The 20,641-nt window shown below is 39.4% G+C and overlaps 1 protein-coding gene across 2 annotated transcripts in view; it reads right to left on the bottom strand.

The window, feature by feature from the left end:
* The window catches only part of LOC125414431 (A disintegrin and metallopeptidase domain 3-like), a 46,003-nt gene that overhangs the window by 7,526 nt on the left and 17,836 nt on the right, over window positions 1-20,641 (bottom strand). For both annotated transcript variants that reach the window (XM_048456392.3, XM_048456393.3), the window contains 6 exons: window positions 15,145-15,243; window positions 13,577-13,772; window positions 13,038-13,125; window positions 12,624-12,801; window positions 5,626-5,712; window positions 4,046-4,160 (listed from right to left, as the gene is read on the bottom strand). In XM_048456392.3, coding sequence (XP_048312349.3) covers window positions 4,046-4,160; window positions 5,626-5,712; window positions 12,624-12,801; window positions 13,038-13,125; window positions 13,577-13,772; window positions 15,145-15,243 — 763 coding nt within the window. The remainder of the gene's footprint in view (window positions 1-4,045; window positions 4,161-5,625; window positions 5,713-12,623; window positions 12,802-13,037; window positions 13,126-13,576; window positions 13,773-15,144; window positions 15,244-20,641) is intronic.

Here is a 20,641-nt window from a genome sequence, read left to right as displayed (position 1 = left end):
CTTCTGGGCACTCATGAACTCACTGTAACTATGGTTACTTATATTCGACCTGTACGTGATCAGTCAATATACCTGTACGTGATCAGTCAATATCCCAGCACTCAGCGCTTCTTGGATTCAGTTGGTCTCAATAAAAAGAAACCAAGTTAAAAGAAGGTGGCCCAGCCCTGGTAAGTGGAGACATGTACGTCTCAGGAGCTCTCTGGCCAGCCAGCCTAGCCAAAATAGAGCACTCCAGGTTCAGTGACAGTCCCCATCTCAAAAAATAAGAGGGAGAATAACAAAGGGCTGTGCCGAATGTCCTGCTCTGGTCTATGCATCAATGTTCACAGGCATGTGCACACACATGTGTGCTTGTGCAAACACACATACACACTACATAAATTTGTGAAAAACATGATACATGAAAAATCATAAGTACTTTGGTATTTAAAGTCTTACATATCTAAGAAATCTTAATCTGGATATCTATAGCCTTGCAAATCTAAGAATTTTAGAAAAATAAAATCAGTGAGAAAAAGGTTTGATTTGCTAAACCTAGAAATGAAACTGACATAAATTAAGTGAAGATCACACAGATGAAGACAAATTAATAGATTATAATGATAAAACTATAATATAGAACATTAACAACATACATAAATTTAATTACCATAATTATTTCAACTAAACATTTCCTTAAATTAAGAAAATAAATCTTTCTTTCGTTCATCTACTAAGAAAAAGTCTATCTTACTGGGTTGAGGGAATGCACTTTAACAGTTTTCCTGAACCATCCCTATTACTTCCAGTCAGTAATTTCTTTTACACCAAGCTGCTATAGTAAGTTACTATAAGTAAGTTAACTATATGTATATATAGTTAATTATAAATAAAATGGATACATTGGTATACTTGACTCCAGACAGCAACCGTACATAACAGTATAGAATTCTAACTGTATGAATAAAGAAAGAATATTAAAAGCTGCAAAGGAAAAAGACCAAGTAACATATAAAGGCAAACCTATCAGAATTGCACCTGACTTGTCATTGGAGATAATGAAAGCCAGAAGGTCATGGTCAAGCATTATGCAGACATTAAGAGACTACGGATACCAGGCCAGACTATTATACCCAGCAAAACTTCTAATCATCATAGAAGGACAAAACAAGATATTTCATGACAAAACCAGATTTAACCAATACCTAGCCACAAACACAAAATACTAGAAGGAATCTCCAACCCAAGGAAGTTGGCTACATCAGCAAAAACACAGACAATTGATGGTCTCATTGCAGCAAATTCCAAAGAAGAGTAAAACGCACAAATTAACATCACCAACAATTAAAACTAAATTAACAGGGGATAGAAATCACTGGTCATTAATATCCCTTAATTTAAAAGGACTCAAATCACCTATAAAAAGGTACAGGCTAACCAATTGAATACAAAAACAGAATCCATTCTTCTTCTGCATACAAGAAACACCTCAACCTCAAAGACAGACATTGCCTCTGAGTAAAGTGTTGGGAAAAAAAAATATTCCAATCAAATGGACCTAAGAAACAAGCTGGTGTAGCTATCCTAATACCTAACGAAATAGACTTCAATCTAAAATCAATCAAAAGAGACAAAAAAAGGACATTTCATATTAGTCACAGAAAAAATCCATCAAGAGAAAACCTCAATAGTGAACATTTATGCCCCAAATACAAGGACACCCTCATATTTAAAAGAAACACTTCTAAAGCTTAAATCATACATTAAACTCCACATACTAATAGTGGGAGACTTCAACACTCCACTCTCACCTCACTGGACAGGTCAGTCAGACAAAAAAAATGAACAGAGAAATAAGGGAACTAACATATATAATGTCTCAAATGGACTTAACAGACATCTATAGAATATTCCGTCCAAACAGAAAAGAATATACCTTCTTCTCAGCACCTCATGGAACCTTCTCAAAAATTGGCCATATACTCGGTAACAAAACAAACCTCAACAAATACACAAAATCTGAAATAACCCCATGTATCTTATCAAAAGACCATGGTTTCAAACTAGAATTTAACAGCAATATTTATTCCAGAAAGCCCACAAACACATGAAAATTAAACAATATTCACCTGGATCATCAATGGGTCAAGGAAGAAATAAAGGGAGAAATTAAAGACTTCCTAAAATTCAATGAAAATGACCACACAACATACCCAAATTTATGGAACACAATAAAAGCAGTGTTAAGAGGAAAGTTCATAGCACTAAATGCCTACATAAAGAAACTGGAAAAATCCTACACAGGTGAATTAACAGAACATTTGAAAACTTTAGAACAATAAGAAGCAAACTAAGAGAACTAGATGGCAGGAAATAATCAAATTGAGAGATGAAATGAACAAAATAAAAACAACGAAAACAATACAAAGAATCAGTGAGACAAAGAGCTGGTTCTTCGAGAAAATCAACAAAACAGACAAACCTTTATCCAAACTAATCAAAAGGCAGAGAAAGAATATCCAAATTAACAAAATCAGAAATAAAAAGGGGGACATAACAATAGACATGGAAGAAATCCAAAGAATCATCAGGTCATACTTCAAAAACCTGTACCCCACAAAATTGGAAAACTTAAAAGAAATGGACAACTTTCTGGATAAATATCACTTACCAAAATTAAATCAAGACCAGACAAGCAAATTAAACAGACCTATAACTGCTGAAGAAATAGAAACAGTCATCAAAAGTCTCCCAACCAAAAAAGGCCCAAGACCAGATGGTTTCAGCTCAGAATTCTGCAAGATTTTCAAAGAAGAACTAATACCAATACTCCTCAAATTATTCCACACATAGAAACAGAAGGAACATTGTCAAACTCTTTTTATGAGGCTACAATTACTCTGATACCCAAACCACAGAAAGACATTACTAAGAAGGAGAATTACAGACCAATCTCACTCATGAACATTGATGCAAAAATACTAAATAAAATACTGGCAAACCAAATTCAAGAACACATCAGAACCATCATCCACCATGATCAAGTCGGCTTCATCCCAGTGATGAAGGGATGGTTCAACATACAAAAATCTGTCAACGTAATCTACCATATAAACAAACTGAAAAATAAAAACCACATGATCATCTCATTAGATGCCAAAAAAGCTTTTGGCAACATACAACATCCCTTCATGATAAAGGTCTTGGAGAGAGCAGGGATACAAGCAACATACCTAAACATAATAAAGGCAATATACAGCAAGTTAGCATCAAACAAAATGGAGAGAAACTCCCAGAAATCCCACTGAAATCAGGAACAAAGCAAGGTTGTCCACTCTCTCCATATCTATTCAATATGGTTCTTGAGGTCCTCGCTAGAGCAATAAGACACCAAAAGGAGATCAAGGGGATACAAATCAGAAAAGAGGGAGTCAAACTCTCACTATTTGTTGATGATATGATAGTTTACATAAGCGACCCCAAAAATTCTACCAAGGAACTTCTACAACTCATAAACACTTTCAGTAATGTAACAAGATACAAAACTAATTCAAAACAATCAATAGCCCTCCTGTACACAGCACCCCCAAACTCACTCTTCTCTTTGTCATCTTTCTCATGCATGCATGCATGCAAGCACACACACACACATACAAACACACACACACGCACACGCACAAACACACACGCACCTAGTTTTTAAACATGCAACTCTGTTGTAAACTTGAACATTTTCCTATGTATCTCTCTGGGGAAAGACAGAGTGCAGTAAGTTCTCATTGTTCCTGAAACTCACATTTCTGCAGAAAAGTATATGCTGCATGGCATGGAAATGTTCCGCAGGTCACAGTGAGACCAGGGGAATGAGGTTTGTTAGATATTCACACTTCTAGTTTAGATTGGAAATAGCCTCACACGGTTCTGTAAATCTAAATAAAGTCAAGCAGAGGAGATATACCACGTTCTCTGTTGAACTTCTTAAAAGTCAACTCTTCAGTGGCCACAACGACCAGCGGAGATGGTGTGTACTTACATACATGCGGACCCTACTCTGGACACTTACCCATGGGCAGCCAAAACCCGTCGTCTAAGCTCCCTCCCGGAGATGAAGGTGTCATGTCACACTCTGGAGGTGAAAAGCCAACATCGCAATGGCAGTTGTTTAGATTGTTGCAAATCTACAACCAGATCCAAATGAAAACTGAGCAACCCAAGGGTTTATATACATATGCCTATAATTTATTATGCATAAATAAGATGCATAAATTAATCAACTACTGTGGTTTAAGTTAAGCAGTTTTAATATGAAAGTAAAAATAGCAATGATCCAATAAATATGCTTACATTATGCTTTTTAAATCCTATCTTTTGTTGGTCATGTTTCTAAACAGAAGTTATAATGTTCTTGATGTAATTGAAATGACTAGTTAGATAGAGCGGCTATGAAGTTAGAGAATATAAATTGGGGCAATTACAATTTATTATTAATTTAGACTTAAAAAAATAGCTATGATGGGAAAAAAAAACTTCTATGGAAAATGAAAGAAAAATCCTTAAAGGAGACAGTGGACCAAAGGCAAACATTAGTTCATCCAGAAAGCTAGAAAGACTCTTGCGAAAATAAAAGGAGAGTCAAGTGCCCAGGAGGGACTCCAGAATCTGCATCACAGAAAGTGAAAAATGAGTTAAACTAGGTGAATTCCAATTCCATTGCTACAAAAAGCCCAGGTTTTGAGGAAGACACCTTGCTGGCACATTTTAAGCAAATGTAAGCTGCGAAATCTTCCGACCTCTTAAAGCTCACCGTATAATTTCCCAACGGCTGGGGAGGTTGAACTACCAGGGGTAGGTGTGACAGGTGGAACTGAACCACTGATGATTGAAACCGTGCCCTTAACAATGCATTCAGCACGTTGGAAGAGATTACAGCCTCGCCAGAATATGAGGAGACACCGGCTCTCATGCTCTCGTGCATGCTGTGTGGGTACGAGAGTCCCAGTACTTCTTAAAGAGAAAATGTTACCTATGTTCAGCCCCTAGGATTTCATTGCTTATAATTCGGGGAAATGGAGTAATTTTAATGTACAATGGCAGCTATTTTTTTTACAGTATTTCTACTGATTACACATTATCTAAAAGGCTGTCAGTGTGAATTAGCAAAGGCGGCATAGAAGACACAGGTGAGGAAATTAACTGAGGTCATTGAAAGATACACCTAATCTGAGTAGATCGGAAACCCTGGTTTCTTAAACGCCACATGAGAAGTCACGCATATATTAAAATAAATGAAGTGTGTGAGCACCGACATTCCCAGAAAGCTCATGGATGCATGGGGGTAGGCCATACGTATGGTGCTTGATAACACACTTACATGTTAATAATCCAACATTGGGACACTGTTTCACGCTCTATCTTCGTGCACCGTTCAAACCTTATCTGCTCAGTGGGCCTGTCGCAGTCTCATGGTGCGCACAAATCACGCACATCTGCGTAAATAGTACAGTATGTGCCCCCTTTTTTAGCTGCAGTTTTCGAAAGGGAATTTCCGCATCAAATAACTCTGAACCTGATTATTCTGTGGAAGGTTTGTTTCATGTGAACTGAAATGATCGCGTTAAATGAAAACACAAAATGGTTACAGACCCCTTGTCCTTGGCACTTCACCTCTGAGTTACACTTCAACTCTCCTCTGTAGGCATGCACACGTAAGCATTGCCCTTTGATGCAAGCCTGGAAAGAATATCAAAGAGAAAAATACAAAAATGAAGCAACAGCAAGAACTTCAAATACAAAGTCTGGCTGAAAAATTATATTTGCTACAAAATTATGGACAGGGATAGCATTTGCATAAGGGTGGATTTGCGTTTCACAACATCTAGTCATTCTAAGGAAAGGGTGTGCCCACAGACTTCGAGCGGCTTGCATTTTGGAAAGGAGATGCAGCTTCTTTTCCTTGAAGCAGCAGAGCTATCCACACACAACAATAACTTGGCATGAAAATGAACGCAGCCAACTTGTGCTGAGAGCAGAGCTCATTACTCGTGCTCTTCCTACTGCTGAAGACACTCTCTCACCTTCTGTTCTAACCTGGAGTGCTGTAGAATTCCTCCAGAGATTAGTTTAAACCATCTATGCATTCGGAACTGTATAGACCTATCTCATAGGTTAGGAAGCTGCAATAGCTTCCTGCAGTGAATAGTCAGTCCGACATCAGTGTGGATTACCCAAAGCCGAACTGAATTTGAACGTCTTTTGGTGCATTTTCTAAGGGGAGCGGCTGACTTCACTCAGATGATCTGATGGAATGGTTCACGTGGGATGAGTAGTCTTTTTTAAAGAGATACACTGACGCACAATTAAATGAAAAGTTTAATGTTAGTAAAAGGTGAAATTGGTGAACCAGAAGTGACTTGGAAGCTGCAGGAAAAAAGGACAGGAGGAGCTTTTTAGGGGGACACGGAAGGAAGGCAAAAGAAACACCGGATTTGATAGGCTGAAGGTGTCTAGTTGTGTTATTGGTTTTATGCCTTTTCTTAGTCAGATGATGGTAAGTTAGTTAACTGCTTCTGCTTGTTTTAGCTTAACGTTTCTATTATAGGCACTTATCTAAAAAAATACCTCAAATTATATCTCGCTATTTTTGCAAATCAAACAAGCTTAATGTCACTTAGAAGCCTTAACTGGCTTTGGACCCTCTGGAATTCTCTCTTTCTTCCTTTTGAAATTATGTGTGTATGTGAGAGAGTGTAATGTCTGCAGAGGCCAGAAGAGGACTAGTAAGAACAGCAAGCACCATTAACAGCAGCTGAGCTATTTCTCCAGCCCTTGGTCAGAAATCTCCAGACCCTAGGTCCATTTTAATTTATCATCCTAAAATTCCTATTGTCCATATTCATAATTCTGTCTCATTAAAAGAATTTCCAAATGAAGCTTAGAAAGGAAAATTATTTTATATTTTGCATATGCTCTAAGTTATTTGGCCAGTCAACAATTGGCATTTATTATGTCTTGATTTTTTTCTATGCCACTTTATATTTCTTTTTAAGATATATTTATTTATTATATATACAGTGTTCTGCCTGCATGTCTGCCTGCAGGGCCAGAAGACAGCACCAGATCTCCTTAGATAGTTGTGAGCCACCATGTGGTTGCTGAAAATTGAACTCAGGACCTCTGGAAGAGCAGCCAGTGCTCTTAACTGTTGAGCCATCTCTCCAGCTCCTGCTTTATATTTCTTAACATCTAAAAATCAGGTTAATACTACTCTATTAAAATGCATAATGTCTATTACTATTAGAATAGAAAAAACTGAGGTCAGGCAGTGGTGGCGCATGCCTTCAATCGCAGTACTCAGGAGGCAGAGGCAGGCATATCTCTGTGAGGTTGGGGCCAGCCTGGTCTACAAGAGCTAGTTTCAGGACAGGCTCCAAAGCTACAGAGAAACCCTGTCTCTAAAAATCAAAATAAATAAATAAATAAATAACTAGATAAATAAATAAAATAGAATAAGAAAAACTGGTCAGAATAACAGATTCTCTGGGCAGGGTAGAGAACTAACAGTCCATATGTGATGTGGGCTTCCCCTCTGTATGCTGTGAATACCATTGGTTCATAAAGAAACTGCCTTGGCCTGATAGGGTAGATAGGCAGGGAAAACTAAACTGAATGCTGGGAGAAAGGAGGCAGAGGCAGAGAGAGGCTTTAGAGCCACTGTCAGTGACAGACATGTTGAAACCTTGCCAGTAGGCCACGAGCCACGTGATAAAATATAAAATACAGGAAATGGGTTAATTCTAGATGTTAGAGCTAGCTAGCAATACACTTAAGCAATTGGCCAAGCAGTGATTTAATTAATACAGTTTCTGTGTGATTATTGCGGGTCTGAACTGCCGGGGGGGCCTGGAAACAAACTAGCGGCCTTCCCACTACACAGATGGCTGAGGACATGGCTTGGCCAAGAATCATCTCGAGGAAGGGGGACTCGCCTTCAAGCATATGAAATAAATAGGTGGAGTATTGTTTCCTATAATGTGATATAGGACTTTTCCTTTTCAGAATCCCAGTCCATGGTGGATTAACTGTCAGGCCACAGTCATGTAGGGTTTTATGTCTGCCTGCTTTTCTGAATTGACCTTTCCCTTTCTGCTCTCTTCTCAGCATGCTTTCCTCAACACATTGACTTCCTCCTTTTTGTAAAGCTTCCTCCTTGCCATGGGGCTGCTTGTCCACCCTGTGTCTGACCATCTAAATGTCATGCCTTTTTCCTTTCCTCCCAGCAACTGCTGAAGTCTTGCAGCTTGCCTGCCATCAGCTTCTTCTTTTCAGTGTTAATACAATTGTCCTTCATTTGAGCCCTTCTTAAATTCTTTTATTAGCAAGACTAAGAATTCCAAGTGAAGACCCTGAATGACCCTGTATCATCTGGCAACCACGAAGGGACCCCTGAAATTTGAGTAACAAGACAATACATCATTTACTTGATATTTACTGAATAATGAGTTAGACATTAATGCTTCTTACATATATGCTTCATCTCATCAATTCCTACTTTTCATTGCATGTACATAAGCATATACATTGGGTCATCAACGGTATCATCATCTGGGATCAAATATTCTGACATCAACCAGGTGTCCTGCAAATCAATTAAATTCTGACATTACATCTGTGGATGAGAACTCCTGGAAAGAAACTGGGTCTGAGGAACTGATTGGTTGATTAGAATTGCTGTGATGTGGAGATGTTGGGATGTTGCTGGCCTCAACCCTAATTGCCTTGTCTTGGGTTAGCTTTATCCATGTTCATCTCTGTGTTGAAACTAACATCCTGCGACTAATAGATAAAACCCTTTGAGAAACTATTAACTTAGCAGGTCACCATTTTCCATTAACCTAAAAGCTAAGGACACCTCTCTAATGCATCCATCAATGTAGTTTAAAATTCCTTTAATTCATGACTTATTTTGTCTGTTGCTACAAAACTCCATGAGACTGCTTTCGTGTGGGAACATGGAATCTCAGGTAACTCTGTGCTTCCCAGGCCACAGTCACTTGAAGTTGGCATCAAAATAAACTGTCGTTTAATCTTATTGAGGTGAAAGCTGTGTTTCTGTGTGTGTTTGTGTGTGTGTGTGTGTGTGTGTGTGTGTTTGTATGTGTGTAGATAAGTCTGTCAGATTTTTAGATAGGACAACTGGTTCACGAAGAAAGATAGACTACTGAAGAGGAGGAGATTGTCTGGAGTTATTAGTATTAACATTATGGGCAGGTATACAGAGGGATAACAGTATGGTGGGGCTCCAAGGAGGCCTCAGGTCTTGGCACCAGAGACAAATCTTATGGTATGTAGGCAAAGATTGCTCATTTGTTTCCTGGATACCCAGACCCAAATAATTACAACACTGCTTGAACAATAGCTTAGGTTTCTTATTAACTAACTCTTATATCTTAAATTTCTATTAATCTACATATTGCCATGAGGCTTGTGGTTTACCAGTAAGGTTCTCTGGTAAAGAACCTATCTCCTTTGGCAGCTATATGGTGTCTCCTTGACTCCACCTACTCTCTTTTCCAGCCTGGCTATATTCTGATCTGACATAGGCCAACGCAGCTTTATTCATTAACCAATAAAAGCAACACATATACAGTAGGACATCCCACAACACTTCCCCTTTTCTGTTTAATTAAAAAGGAAGGTCTTAACTTTAACATAATAAAATTACATATACAAAAAAGTTATCAAGCAAGAATGATAGAATTATAGTTATAATAATTATAGTCCATTTACATTTGGCAAATTAAGGAAAATACTCTATCATCTATCCTATCTTTATGAGTCTAAAGTTTTATGTCTAATTTATCTTTTATCAAAACTAAGGAAAACCATAACTATCTGTCTTCAACTCTTCAAAGACCCAGAAGGATATAATATTACCTAAGTAAACTGGAAGAGAATTACAAGCAACTTCCAAAACTGTAGAATTGACAGAGACATCTGACTGTCTGGGTAGTCACCCAAAGTTGTTCTGTAATGTTAGGGTATCCATCTTCAGTCTACAGGCCCACAGTATCTGGCAGACTTTTTCATGAAGCAGAAAATTTCAAAGATTGTTTTGCCTATATTGACAGTTGGTCAGTAATATTCTTCTCTGTCCTGCAGAATATCTGGCAGGCTCTTTCCTGAAGCAGGAACCTTGAAGGACTGTCTCACCTTCTTTAGGCAACTTAAGCAGTCATTTTTTTCTGTGGGATTGCATGTTCAGTTCATATAGCATATCATCAAGCAGTCCAGGCAAGAGCAATTTCTTGCCCAAATGGCCAGCAAACTTCATAAGGAGACTCTTTGATGCCCATCATCCTCTTGAAGTAATTGGTGCTGCTAGAAGCAGACATGTCTCACTATTGAGATAAGCCTAAATTCTTAAAGACTTTTAAATGCCATATTCTGTAGGTCTTTGAAGTGTTGAAGATTATCTTTCTAACTGAAATTATATATATATGGAAAACCTAGCTAACATGACTACAAGTTTGACTATTATAAATGACTATCTATTAATCTGTAATTTTCAATTATATATTATATTTTAAATGAGCTGTATAAACATAATACCTTAAACAAGAGTAGAAATATACATATATATTGTAACAAAATTGACCTTACATGTGTATCAATAGACGAAAATCCATACCAACATTCATTTCTATATCATGCACCCTTTTAAATAAGAACAAACATTTATAAACAATCATTTTGGGAATTTAGGCATCATTTTCTCCAAACTGCCTCCTGTTGTTTGTCAGGTGAAACATTTTTAGGGTCCACAGAGACATTCTGGGGATCTTGTTTCATCATACCACCTAGAAAGAATCCACAGGTTCACATCTTCCGTGGAAACAGAAACAGAATCTCTTTTTCAACATAACATATCCTTAAACTCAAATTTTGGAGTCAAGATACCTTTTTGTTGGTTTTACTTATCGGCCCCCACAATCAAATGTTTCTTTGCAGCCAAAATATTCAAAGAAAATATAATATGCATAATCCAGACTCTCTGCATTTTTCTATATTTACATGGCTTATTTTTTTAACCTATTACTTTTTAATATTTATTTTATTATCTTTACTCATTTAATCTATGACTGTTTATACTCTTATCTATACTTTTTTTTCTCTCTTTCCCAAGCCTACATACATTTTTCAGAGGCTTATCTCTGTGTGAATCTGTCTTTATTGCCTGTCTATAATCATTTTCTGACCAGGAGCACTTTCTTTTTAAATGCTAAGCAGGTGTGGCTAGGACCAACTCTGTAGCCCTGCCTGTTTGCTCCATTCAGTCCAACACAGTGGAGGTATGTTCACCACCTCTGCAAGCCATGTTTGCTGCCCCAGTTCCAGGGATGCAGCAGGTCTATGTAACCATTAAGCAATTTATAACCTGCTGCTCACAGACCCCATTTAAGTGATCTGTAACAGGACCAGCATGGACCAGGAAGCCTTCCCTTAAAGAAGCCTCAGAGTTTTGGTTGCTGATGCTGAGTCAGGAAGTCTTCTGTTAAAAGGAGTTGTGCCTCTGCTTGCTGCCAGCAAACAGAGCCCACCTGAGACGATGCTGCTGGATCTTGTGGTAGGTTGATTCCTAGTTTTCTAAGAAAACGCCACACTGACTTCCAAACTGGCTGTACAAGTTTGCACTCCCACTGGCAATGGAGGAGTGCTGCCCTTGATCCACACCCTCTCCCCTTGAACTGTCGCTTTGTTTTGGATCTTATCGTGCTGACAGGTAGTAAGATAGAATCAAAGTCATTTTGGTTTGCATTTCCCTGATGGCTAGGGATGCTGAACATTTCTTTCAGTGTTTCTCAGCCATTTGAGGTTCTTTTGCTGAATAAAATAAAATGATGTCTTGTGGGGATAGACACTTCTCAGTTTTTCTAGAGCAGGCTCTGCCTGTACTTTGGCTTTAAGGCGCAATTACCTATCTGAATACTTTGTTTGACTTTGGAGAATTTTAATAAGAAAGAAAAAATGACACTTGAACCTTCTGTTTTATTATTGTATCTTATTAAAAGGAAATTACTTTTATAACTTTTATAACAATACTATATTTTGGAGTGTTAGCATATTATGAAAATTGAAAGTTACATGATTTACTTTATTAGTTAATAATAAAATATTTATTTTTGACTAAGCACTTGACTCTTTCATCTCCTTTGATGTTAGTCACATTATTCTGACAACCTGACATTTTGGTGACATTTTGTTATAATTTTTTAAGTATGTTTTTTGGCTTTTCGTTTGTGGTTTATATAAATTATTGCAGGCCAGATCCTAGCCTATGAAGTAAGTTTAGATAGTCCAGTGTGAGAAAACAAGTTTAAGTATCATAACCAAATTCCTAAGGAAAATATTAAGAAAATGAAAAGTTTCTTTGACCAATAGCAACTCAGATTTTCCTTTCAAAGATTAATTATTGGATAACACACCAACAAGTGGATATTGTTACTCCTTTTTTTAGTTATATACCATTAAAGCCAGAGAAATTATATGCACTTAAATATTACACACTCTTGCATATGTATGTTCACACTCATAAATCCATTATAAACATACACTGTGTAAATGTCAAGTAAAAGTGTGTTTACCTTGCCACCACCACAAATGGTACCATCAAGGACATAGGTGTCGTCAGGCCCGGAGTGTCTTGAGTGCGCCGATATGCACACTTGGCCCGCAATGTAAGTATACTGGATATCATATTTTGTTGTTGGCACAATTTCTTCATGGTTCCAGTAACAAGCCACTTTCCCACAAAATAAAGCACTGGTGTATAAGGCAGAAAATTTGCATATTGTCACTTAACTGTCTTATCCATTAGTTCAATAATAATTCAATATGTAAGGATAATGCAAAACCTTCAGGCAGACTATACTAGCAAGTCGTTGGGAATATGTCCCTGCAATGACAGGCAACACGTGTCCCTGCCTGCAAACACTAGATGCACCTCTTTGCACTGCACATACCACACATGGAAAAGGTACAATTTGTTGAGTGTGTACCTATAATGACAGCGTCCGTGACAGTTTCCGAATTTGTCATTTTGACTGTTCACTTCTTCCATGCACACATAATTAGGACCCTTAGCATCTGAAAAAAAAAATAAAAAGAATCTCAAGTTTCTCAGGCTAAAAGCCAAAAAGTAATTTACAATACTTAAAAGTGTAGTATATTTATACTGAGATAGTCAATGTCTTGAAGTGTAAATGGGAGCAGTGGGCAAGAATCTACCAAAAACTACTCAGGAAGAAAACTGTATTATGTTAAGGAAAACTGTTGAGAAAACCACTCTCTCCCCAAAGCCACATGCTAATACTCCACCCTTCTCCCACCAATGACCTCACCCTGACTCTCACATCCTATGTGGTTTCAATGTTATAGTCTTTTCCGTTTTGACATGGGAAGGATTTGCTTTGATTTAATTTTTAAATATGGTTTTAGATCAATATTTTATAATAAGGCTACAGGATAGATTAGTGGCTTTAAAATAACAGCGGTTCAAAAACAAACAAACAAACAAAAAACAAGGAACATCTCTTACGTTTCCCAAATAAATCCATGCACTGCCTGTCCAGATCGCGGCAGATCCCACCAAAGCAAAAGGCCGTGCGGTTGTTGCAGGGCTCTAGGTCAGCAGCCATTGTGTCAGGACCGCAGATTTCGGAGTTTCCATTACAGAACTCAGGGAAATCACACAGGTCTTTACTTTTCCTACATGGGCGCCCCCTTTCGGCGATCTGAGAGACAAAGAACCGACAGCTGTTGCCTGGGTGACTCGGTTCTCCTGTTCCTGGAAGTTAGGCAAAATTTCTCTACTCTTTTGAAAGATCATGCCATATGGATTAAAAATCAGTTAAAAAGAAAAAGGAAAGAAAGAGAAAGAGGCAGTGAAGTTTCTCCGCAACATAGGGACGGAGCTTGTTTGCGGACCGTCAGAAAAACAAGCTCCCCAAAGACATACTGAACAAAGACCCCGCCACTCACTGTCTGACTTCAACTCATGGATTCATCATCTTTTTTTTTGTCTATATACCAGGGAACATCATTATAATATAATACCAATTGTTTTCAAAGTGGCCTGTAAGAGTGTCGAAGTGCTGGTTACAAACATCTTTATCACTAGGACCTGCGGGTGAAGCAGCTGGTCCTATTGATGTCCCTCATAGCTTTGCATGCGCAGCTGTGTCTAAACAAAAAGCATTAAGGAAAACTCTCGGATCAAATCTCTCAGCTTCGGACAAGGTCTAGTAGAAGCTCAACTATTTGCAAGAACACAAAGAAAAGACCAGGGCCTTCTCTACTTGAGGAGAGTTCTACTTATGGTTAATCATAGCTGACAGAATGAGAATGAACTCGTTCAACCTCTTTAGCGCTTCTCGATGTGGCTTTCCCTGATGAGCAACACTCCAAATTCTCACTCTGGAATGATGGGTTTTATGGAAGGGCCCGACTTAGAGATAAAAGTTATAAAAGGGTAAGTACAAGGTCTATTGTGGATGCCCTGCGTGGACTCTTCCATTCAGGCACCTTGAAAACGGACAACCTCTGGCTCTAACCATCAGTTCTCAGAGAAGACACCCTGCCAGGGGCTGGCTATCTGCTGCATCCCACTGGCTCGCTCACCTGCCCTGGTCCCCCTTTATGGTTTTCAGAATGGGATTCGCTCTGGCTGCTTTGTCAGACAGACCTTGTTAGTTCTCATTTTTGTTGTCCATTATTTGATCATAAAGAACTATGTTCAGGCATTGACTAAGAAAAATGTGTGGCCCAACCATTCTGAATGGCACTGCCTACCACAGCTGGAGATGTCTTTGGGACAGATTGAAGCGTGATGGAAAGTAGAGGTGAGGAAGTGATCCACAGGCTGAAAGTAAGGACATAATGGAGATTAGAAAATATCCTTAATATCTACCCCATGGGGAAATTATGCATTTTCTTGGGGAAAAAGAATGTGCTTCAAATGGTCATGGTCTAACTTAAGACTTAGACCAAAAGAAAGCTCTCCAAAGAGAAAACAAAGGAAACCATGTCAAGGATGCTTCCAGAAAGTAGGAAGGAAGAGCACTCGAGCCAGACTCCCAAAAGGCCATCTCTGTGTCTGAGACTCACCTTGCATGTCCTTTTGTCACAGCATGCTCCAGTCCCACAGTCCGCAGGCTTTATCAGAGTACAGTCCTTAGGGTTACAGCATTTTTTATGAGTACATTCCTAGAGAAGAAAGGATAATCCAGGTAAAGATAGGAGTTAGAAATCAGATATAAGATTTTTATCCCTTTTCCGAGTCCAGCTGGGGGCTGCTCAATGGACCTTCACTGGCTTACACACTTCTGCTGATAGCTCCAGCCCTACCAACAACAAACCATTCTGCACTGCAGCGTGTGCTACACACCGGTGTTCACGGCAAGCCTCCTACCAGTCAGGTTAACACAGACACGTGCAGCCACTGCCTCCATAGCCCTGACCGTGGGATAGAAGCAGGGGAGTGGCGGTGTTTCACTTTATCCTGTGGGTCGAGGCTAGGCCAAGGCTCCTGTGTGTTTTCGTCTTCGGGTGCGTGTTTGTTTGCTTGTGTGTTGCCAATTTCTTTAAATAAGCCACATAGCTGCAGCCACATTTGACAACAGTTTTTACACTCAAGCTGACCAAATCAGAGGATATAGTTCAAATACCTCCTTTGTGGAGCTCCTATAAACTAATCCAGCATTTCCCCTTCTCAAAACACGCCAGGGACAGGCGCTCGACAACTGGGACCTACCTGGGAGGCAAGAGCCATCCCTGAGGGCTCAAGTTCTCCAGTACTGCTCCTGGCAAGCCCTGCCTTGCCTTTTCTCCTGAGAGCAGGACAGAGGCCCTGATCACACTCCTCTCGCCCCCCACCTCTGCTTCTCACTTCCTCTCCACCAACTATGGCCTTTGTCCTGGCTTCTCTCTCTTCACCGGAGGCCATAAGGAGGAAAAAACTTCATTTAAGGAATAAGAAAAAAAACACTATGCAATTCAAAAGCATGTACTATTTCAAGAATATAAGTTAAAATTATAAAGGACATGATTAATTGATTCTTCCTAAAGGCGATGGGATGCGTTAATTTGGAAAAGATAGTCTTTTCAACCAATTACCCCCAAATAATTGGATATCCACACAGGAAAAAAAAAAGTCATCCTGACTCTAAAAGCTTCTGTTTATTAAAGGCTGCAGTACAGAAAATGAACCGGGGGATAGAAAACAATGGTGGGGTGGTTGTCATAAAATCGTTGGTCTAGTTTATAGCTAACGTATGATGCACTCAACCGTTATCCTGGAGGACAGAAAGAAAGAAAATACTTGTACTGCATTTCCCAAACTCCCTTGATTATTCCAGTACCTGTAGATTGGTATCATGTAATTGTCTTTAATCCATACTTTGTTATCTTCTAGGATGCTTCCTACACAGGAAGGCTGGTACTACAATAGCAACTAATAGATTATGTTAAAATATGCTACTTTTGGGGTGTTTACACTTCCATATGTAATTTAATTTAATTTTTTAAAATGTTCAAACAATTTTAAACTCAAAGAAAATTTTCAAGTCCAGAACAAAACCAACTGTTTTCTGAGCCATTTTGGAGTAGGTTGTACCATCATCACTCTCGGACACTTCAATGTATTTCTACCAAGGACACTCTAGTATAACCCACAGTCAGCCAAATCAGGAATTCAGCTCTGGGATTTGGTTGTCATCCAGCCTCACCAGTTGTCCCAAAGACTCAGCTGAGGGTTACACATTGCCTTTATCATGTGTCTCTCTGTTCTTTATCAGCCAAGAACAGCTTCCTCGGCTGTTCCCGGAATGCTGTGTTCTTGACTCCATGTGAAGACTATAGTCCAGTTGCTCTGTCAACTGCCCAACAACACAGATCTGTCCTTGTTGGATCATGTCTAGATCTGGGTTATCCATTCTTGGTAGAAATATCACAGAACCGGTGTGGGCTCTTGCGTCTTCTCACATGACCCAGGATTTCAAAGTTTGCCACAATCAGTCATAATAACATTGACCACTTGATTCATGTACTGTCTGTCAGACTTTATGTTTTCTTTATTTTTATTGTTTTATTTGAGCTATTTATTTTTCTCAGCTTCCTCCCTTCCTCTCCCCTGCCCTTCTACCATCTCCCAGGGTCCCCATGCTCCCAATTTACTCAGGAGATCCTGTCTTTTTCTACTTTCCATGTCTCTTAGGGTCCTCTTTGTTGTCTAGGTTCTCTGGGATTGTGAACTATAGGCTGGTTTTTCTTTACTTTATGTCTAAAATCCATTTATGAGCGAGTACATATAATATTTGTCTTTCTGGGTCTGGGTTACCTCACTCAATATGATGTTTTCTAGATACATCCATTTGCCCACAAAAAAAGGAAAAATATTATTTTTAAAGTTTCCTAATATATACACATGAGTTGAGAGGCAGTCATACTGCACAGAATGATAATACCTCATCCAGAAGCTGTAGGTTATCAAACAAAATGCCCAGTTACCAGGTTTGGAGTAGCTCCCTTTGAGTTGTTGGTTACCGGTCAGTGGGTCTTATAGAATTCACTGCTCCCCACAAAGATGTCGCTGCCATTGCTCTGAGCTATCCAATAGGACCTGATGGAAAGACCCTATTTCTCATACTTTGATCAGGAGACATGGAGAATTCAACCCTGACCTAGAAACTTCCCCCCTACCAGCTAACTTTCATTGTGTGGCAAGGGGCTTGCTACCCAGGCTGTGAGGAAGAACAGTCATCGGTGAAACTTGGGAGCTAAAACACTTGGCTTGGTGAGAAACACACCGTGGTGTGAATACTATAGAGGTGACCAGCTACTTTCTAACTGGGGCCAATGCCTGGTACTGTAATTGGAATCAAGAACTCATGGGTAGGTATGTCATGGACCCTATGAGAGAACCTATAACTACCATTTTACCAGTTGGATATAGTATCAAATTGTCTTTTAAGTATTTATTTTTTAATGTTTTTCTCTTTTTTCATGTGGTTTTATTTTGTTTTCTTGGTTTAGGTTTCTGTTGCTGTTGTTGTACTGCCTTTTTACTTATTTTTAAAGAAAGAACCTAAAGTTGGGTAGGTTGGGATCAGGAGAGAATCTAGAGGAGTGGTCCTTAACCTGGGGTTCCCCCCCTTTGTGGGTCAAATGACCCTTTCCCAGGGGTCACACATCAGATATTCTGCCTTTCACATACTTATAGTACAAGTCATAACAGTAGAAAAATTACAGTTAAGAAGTAGCAATGAAAATAATTTTGTGGTTGGGAGTCACCCCAACATGAGGAACTGTATCAAAGGGCCACAGCATTAGGAAGGTCCAGAACCACTGGCCTGGAGGGACTTGGAAGGAGGGAGGAATGTTATCGAAATATATTTATAAAATTGTGTTAGATAATGAAATATATGGCAGTAAAAAATAAAACCCCCAAATAATGTTTTGAGAGATGAAAAACTATTCTGAGATTATAGCATCATTACAACATCTCTCCCTTCCCTTTCTTCCTTCCAAGCCCTCCCATAAACTCCCCTTGCTCTTTTTCATCTTTGTGGTCTCTTTTTTCCATTAACTGTTATTATATGCATGTATACATATGCATATATATTCTTAAATATAGCCTGCTCTGTCTATATAATACTACTTGTATGTATGTTTTCAGGGCTGGACATCAGCATTGGATAACCAATCAGTGTGCTCTTGCCTGGGGAAGACTTTCTCTCACTCTCAGTGTTCCTTAATTATATGTAGTTCTTTGTGGAGGGCGGAGGCCCCATGGCTTTTCCCCCCTTTACTTTAACACATTCATTGGTATCCTCCTCATTTAGCAAATGACTAAATGACTGCTTAGGCAGTCATGTTAGTGAGATTTGGTGAGCACAACTTCTGACATGACTAGGAGACACAATCCTAGCAAACTCCCTGGTCCTCTGGCTCTTGCAATCGTCCTGCCCCCTCTTCCACAATGTCCCCTGACGTGTGGTAGTGTTTCATAAATGTAGCCGTTGGGACTAACCTCAACATTTTGATTGGGCGTGAGGTAACCTAGACCCAGAAAGATAAACATCACATTTTCTCCAAATCTTCAGATGTGAATATACAGTCTGGAGTAACCACAGAAGCTAGGGATGTAAAATGGGAAAATGGACAGGATAGGGGAGTTGGGGAGCAACAGAGAGGGGGTCACAGGACATGAGTGGCCTAGTAAGGGTGTTTTCCTGCATCCGTGTACCACATGTGTGGTGTCTGGTACCAGAGGAGGTCAGAAGATGGTTACAGATGATTTAAACCACTATGTGGGTGCGGGGAATTGAACCCAGGTTCTCTGGAAAAGCAGTCAGTGTTCTTAACTGCTGACCCATGAGGCCTAACGAGGGAAACGGGAAAAGGGGCAGTGTTTTAGGGATGAGGGAGGAAGATTAAAAACAATAAGGATATCTGAAAAAAACCCATAAGTAATCATACTATCAGCTACTTATCATTTAAAAGACATCTATAGTAAACCTAATTCTATGTATAAGTAACATATGTAATTTAAAGAGTTTTTCTCATTTGGGCTGACTATGCTTCCTCCAAGAGTCAAAGACCGCCTAACAAGAATTCCAACACCAAACACGAGAACCCCTCTTTTGAATTGTTGGCCAGAACTGTCCAAGAGACTCCCAAGACATAAAGCTTATTGCTGTTGTACTTGATTACCTCCTGGAGGTGGAAAGTAAATCCCTATTGCTGAAGACACCGCCATGCACTTCAGAAACAGGGCCCAGAGACAACCCCCCCCCCCTCCGAGCTGGAACTGACCCGAACACCTTTAATCCCAGCACTGGAGAGGCAGAGGCAAGCAAATCTGTGACTTTGAGGTCTGTCTGGTCTACACAGTGAGTTCCAGGACCGGGGCTACAGAGTGGGAATACATTCCAAAAGAAAACAAAATCCTTGTTTGTACTGAATCCTGAAATCCTCTGACATGCTCTTCTGCAAATGTGTGCTATGCCCAACAGTTTCTCTTTGGTTAGAATTCTTACTCAAACACGAAGAGAGTCAATGTGATCAGGCGTTCCATGGAATTAATGCCACATTGAGATTGGACAAATTCATTAGAAGGTTACAGCAAGTAGTGTCAATGCCCAAGACTTTAGCCAATCTTCAAAACTGAGGGCTAGACCAGGGTGGTAGATAGCAATAAGTTAAACTGGATTTCGGTTGCCTTCCAGTTTTACGCTCAGCATCTCCACACAGCCATCTGCAACTTATTTTTTTCTATTAAAAAAACAAACAAACTGGAACCTAATTAGAGCCCATTTTTATAACAAAAACCTACTCTGAGAAGTAGAGCGTTGGCCATTCCCAAGAATGGCAAGAGATGAGGCTGCATTGTTATGAAACAGTGTGTGATTGGATGACCAGGTTATGGTTCAGCCCCAGCTGCTTCTGCACACCATGCCTGTTCTGTCTGTAAAGCTGTTTGCTTGCGTGCATGTGTAGTGCTCTCTGAAGCTCCAGTAGCTCAGAGGACAACTTAACTCAGCAGATATTCTTTTCCCAAAGAAGCTCTGCCCAATTTAATGTGCGTCAAGTTCTAAGAAACAGA

The sequence above is a fragment of the Myodes glareolus genome, chromosome 23 (genome assembly GCF_982192425.1).
Source record: "Myodes glareolus chromosome 23, mMyoGla1.1, whole genome shotgun sequence".
NCBI classification, from domain to species: Eukaryota; Metazoa; Chordata; class Mammalia; order Rodentia; family Cricetidae; genus Myodes; species Myodes glareolus.
This window is presented reverse-complemented; position numbering and strand designations above follow the sequence as displayed.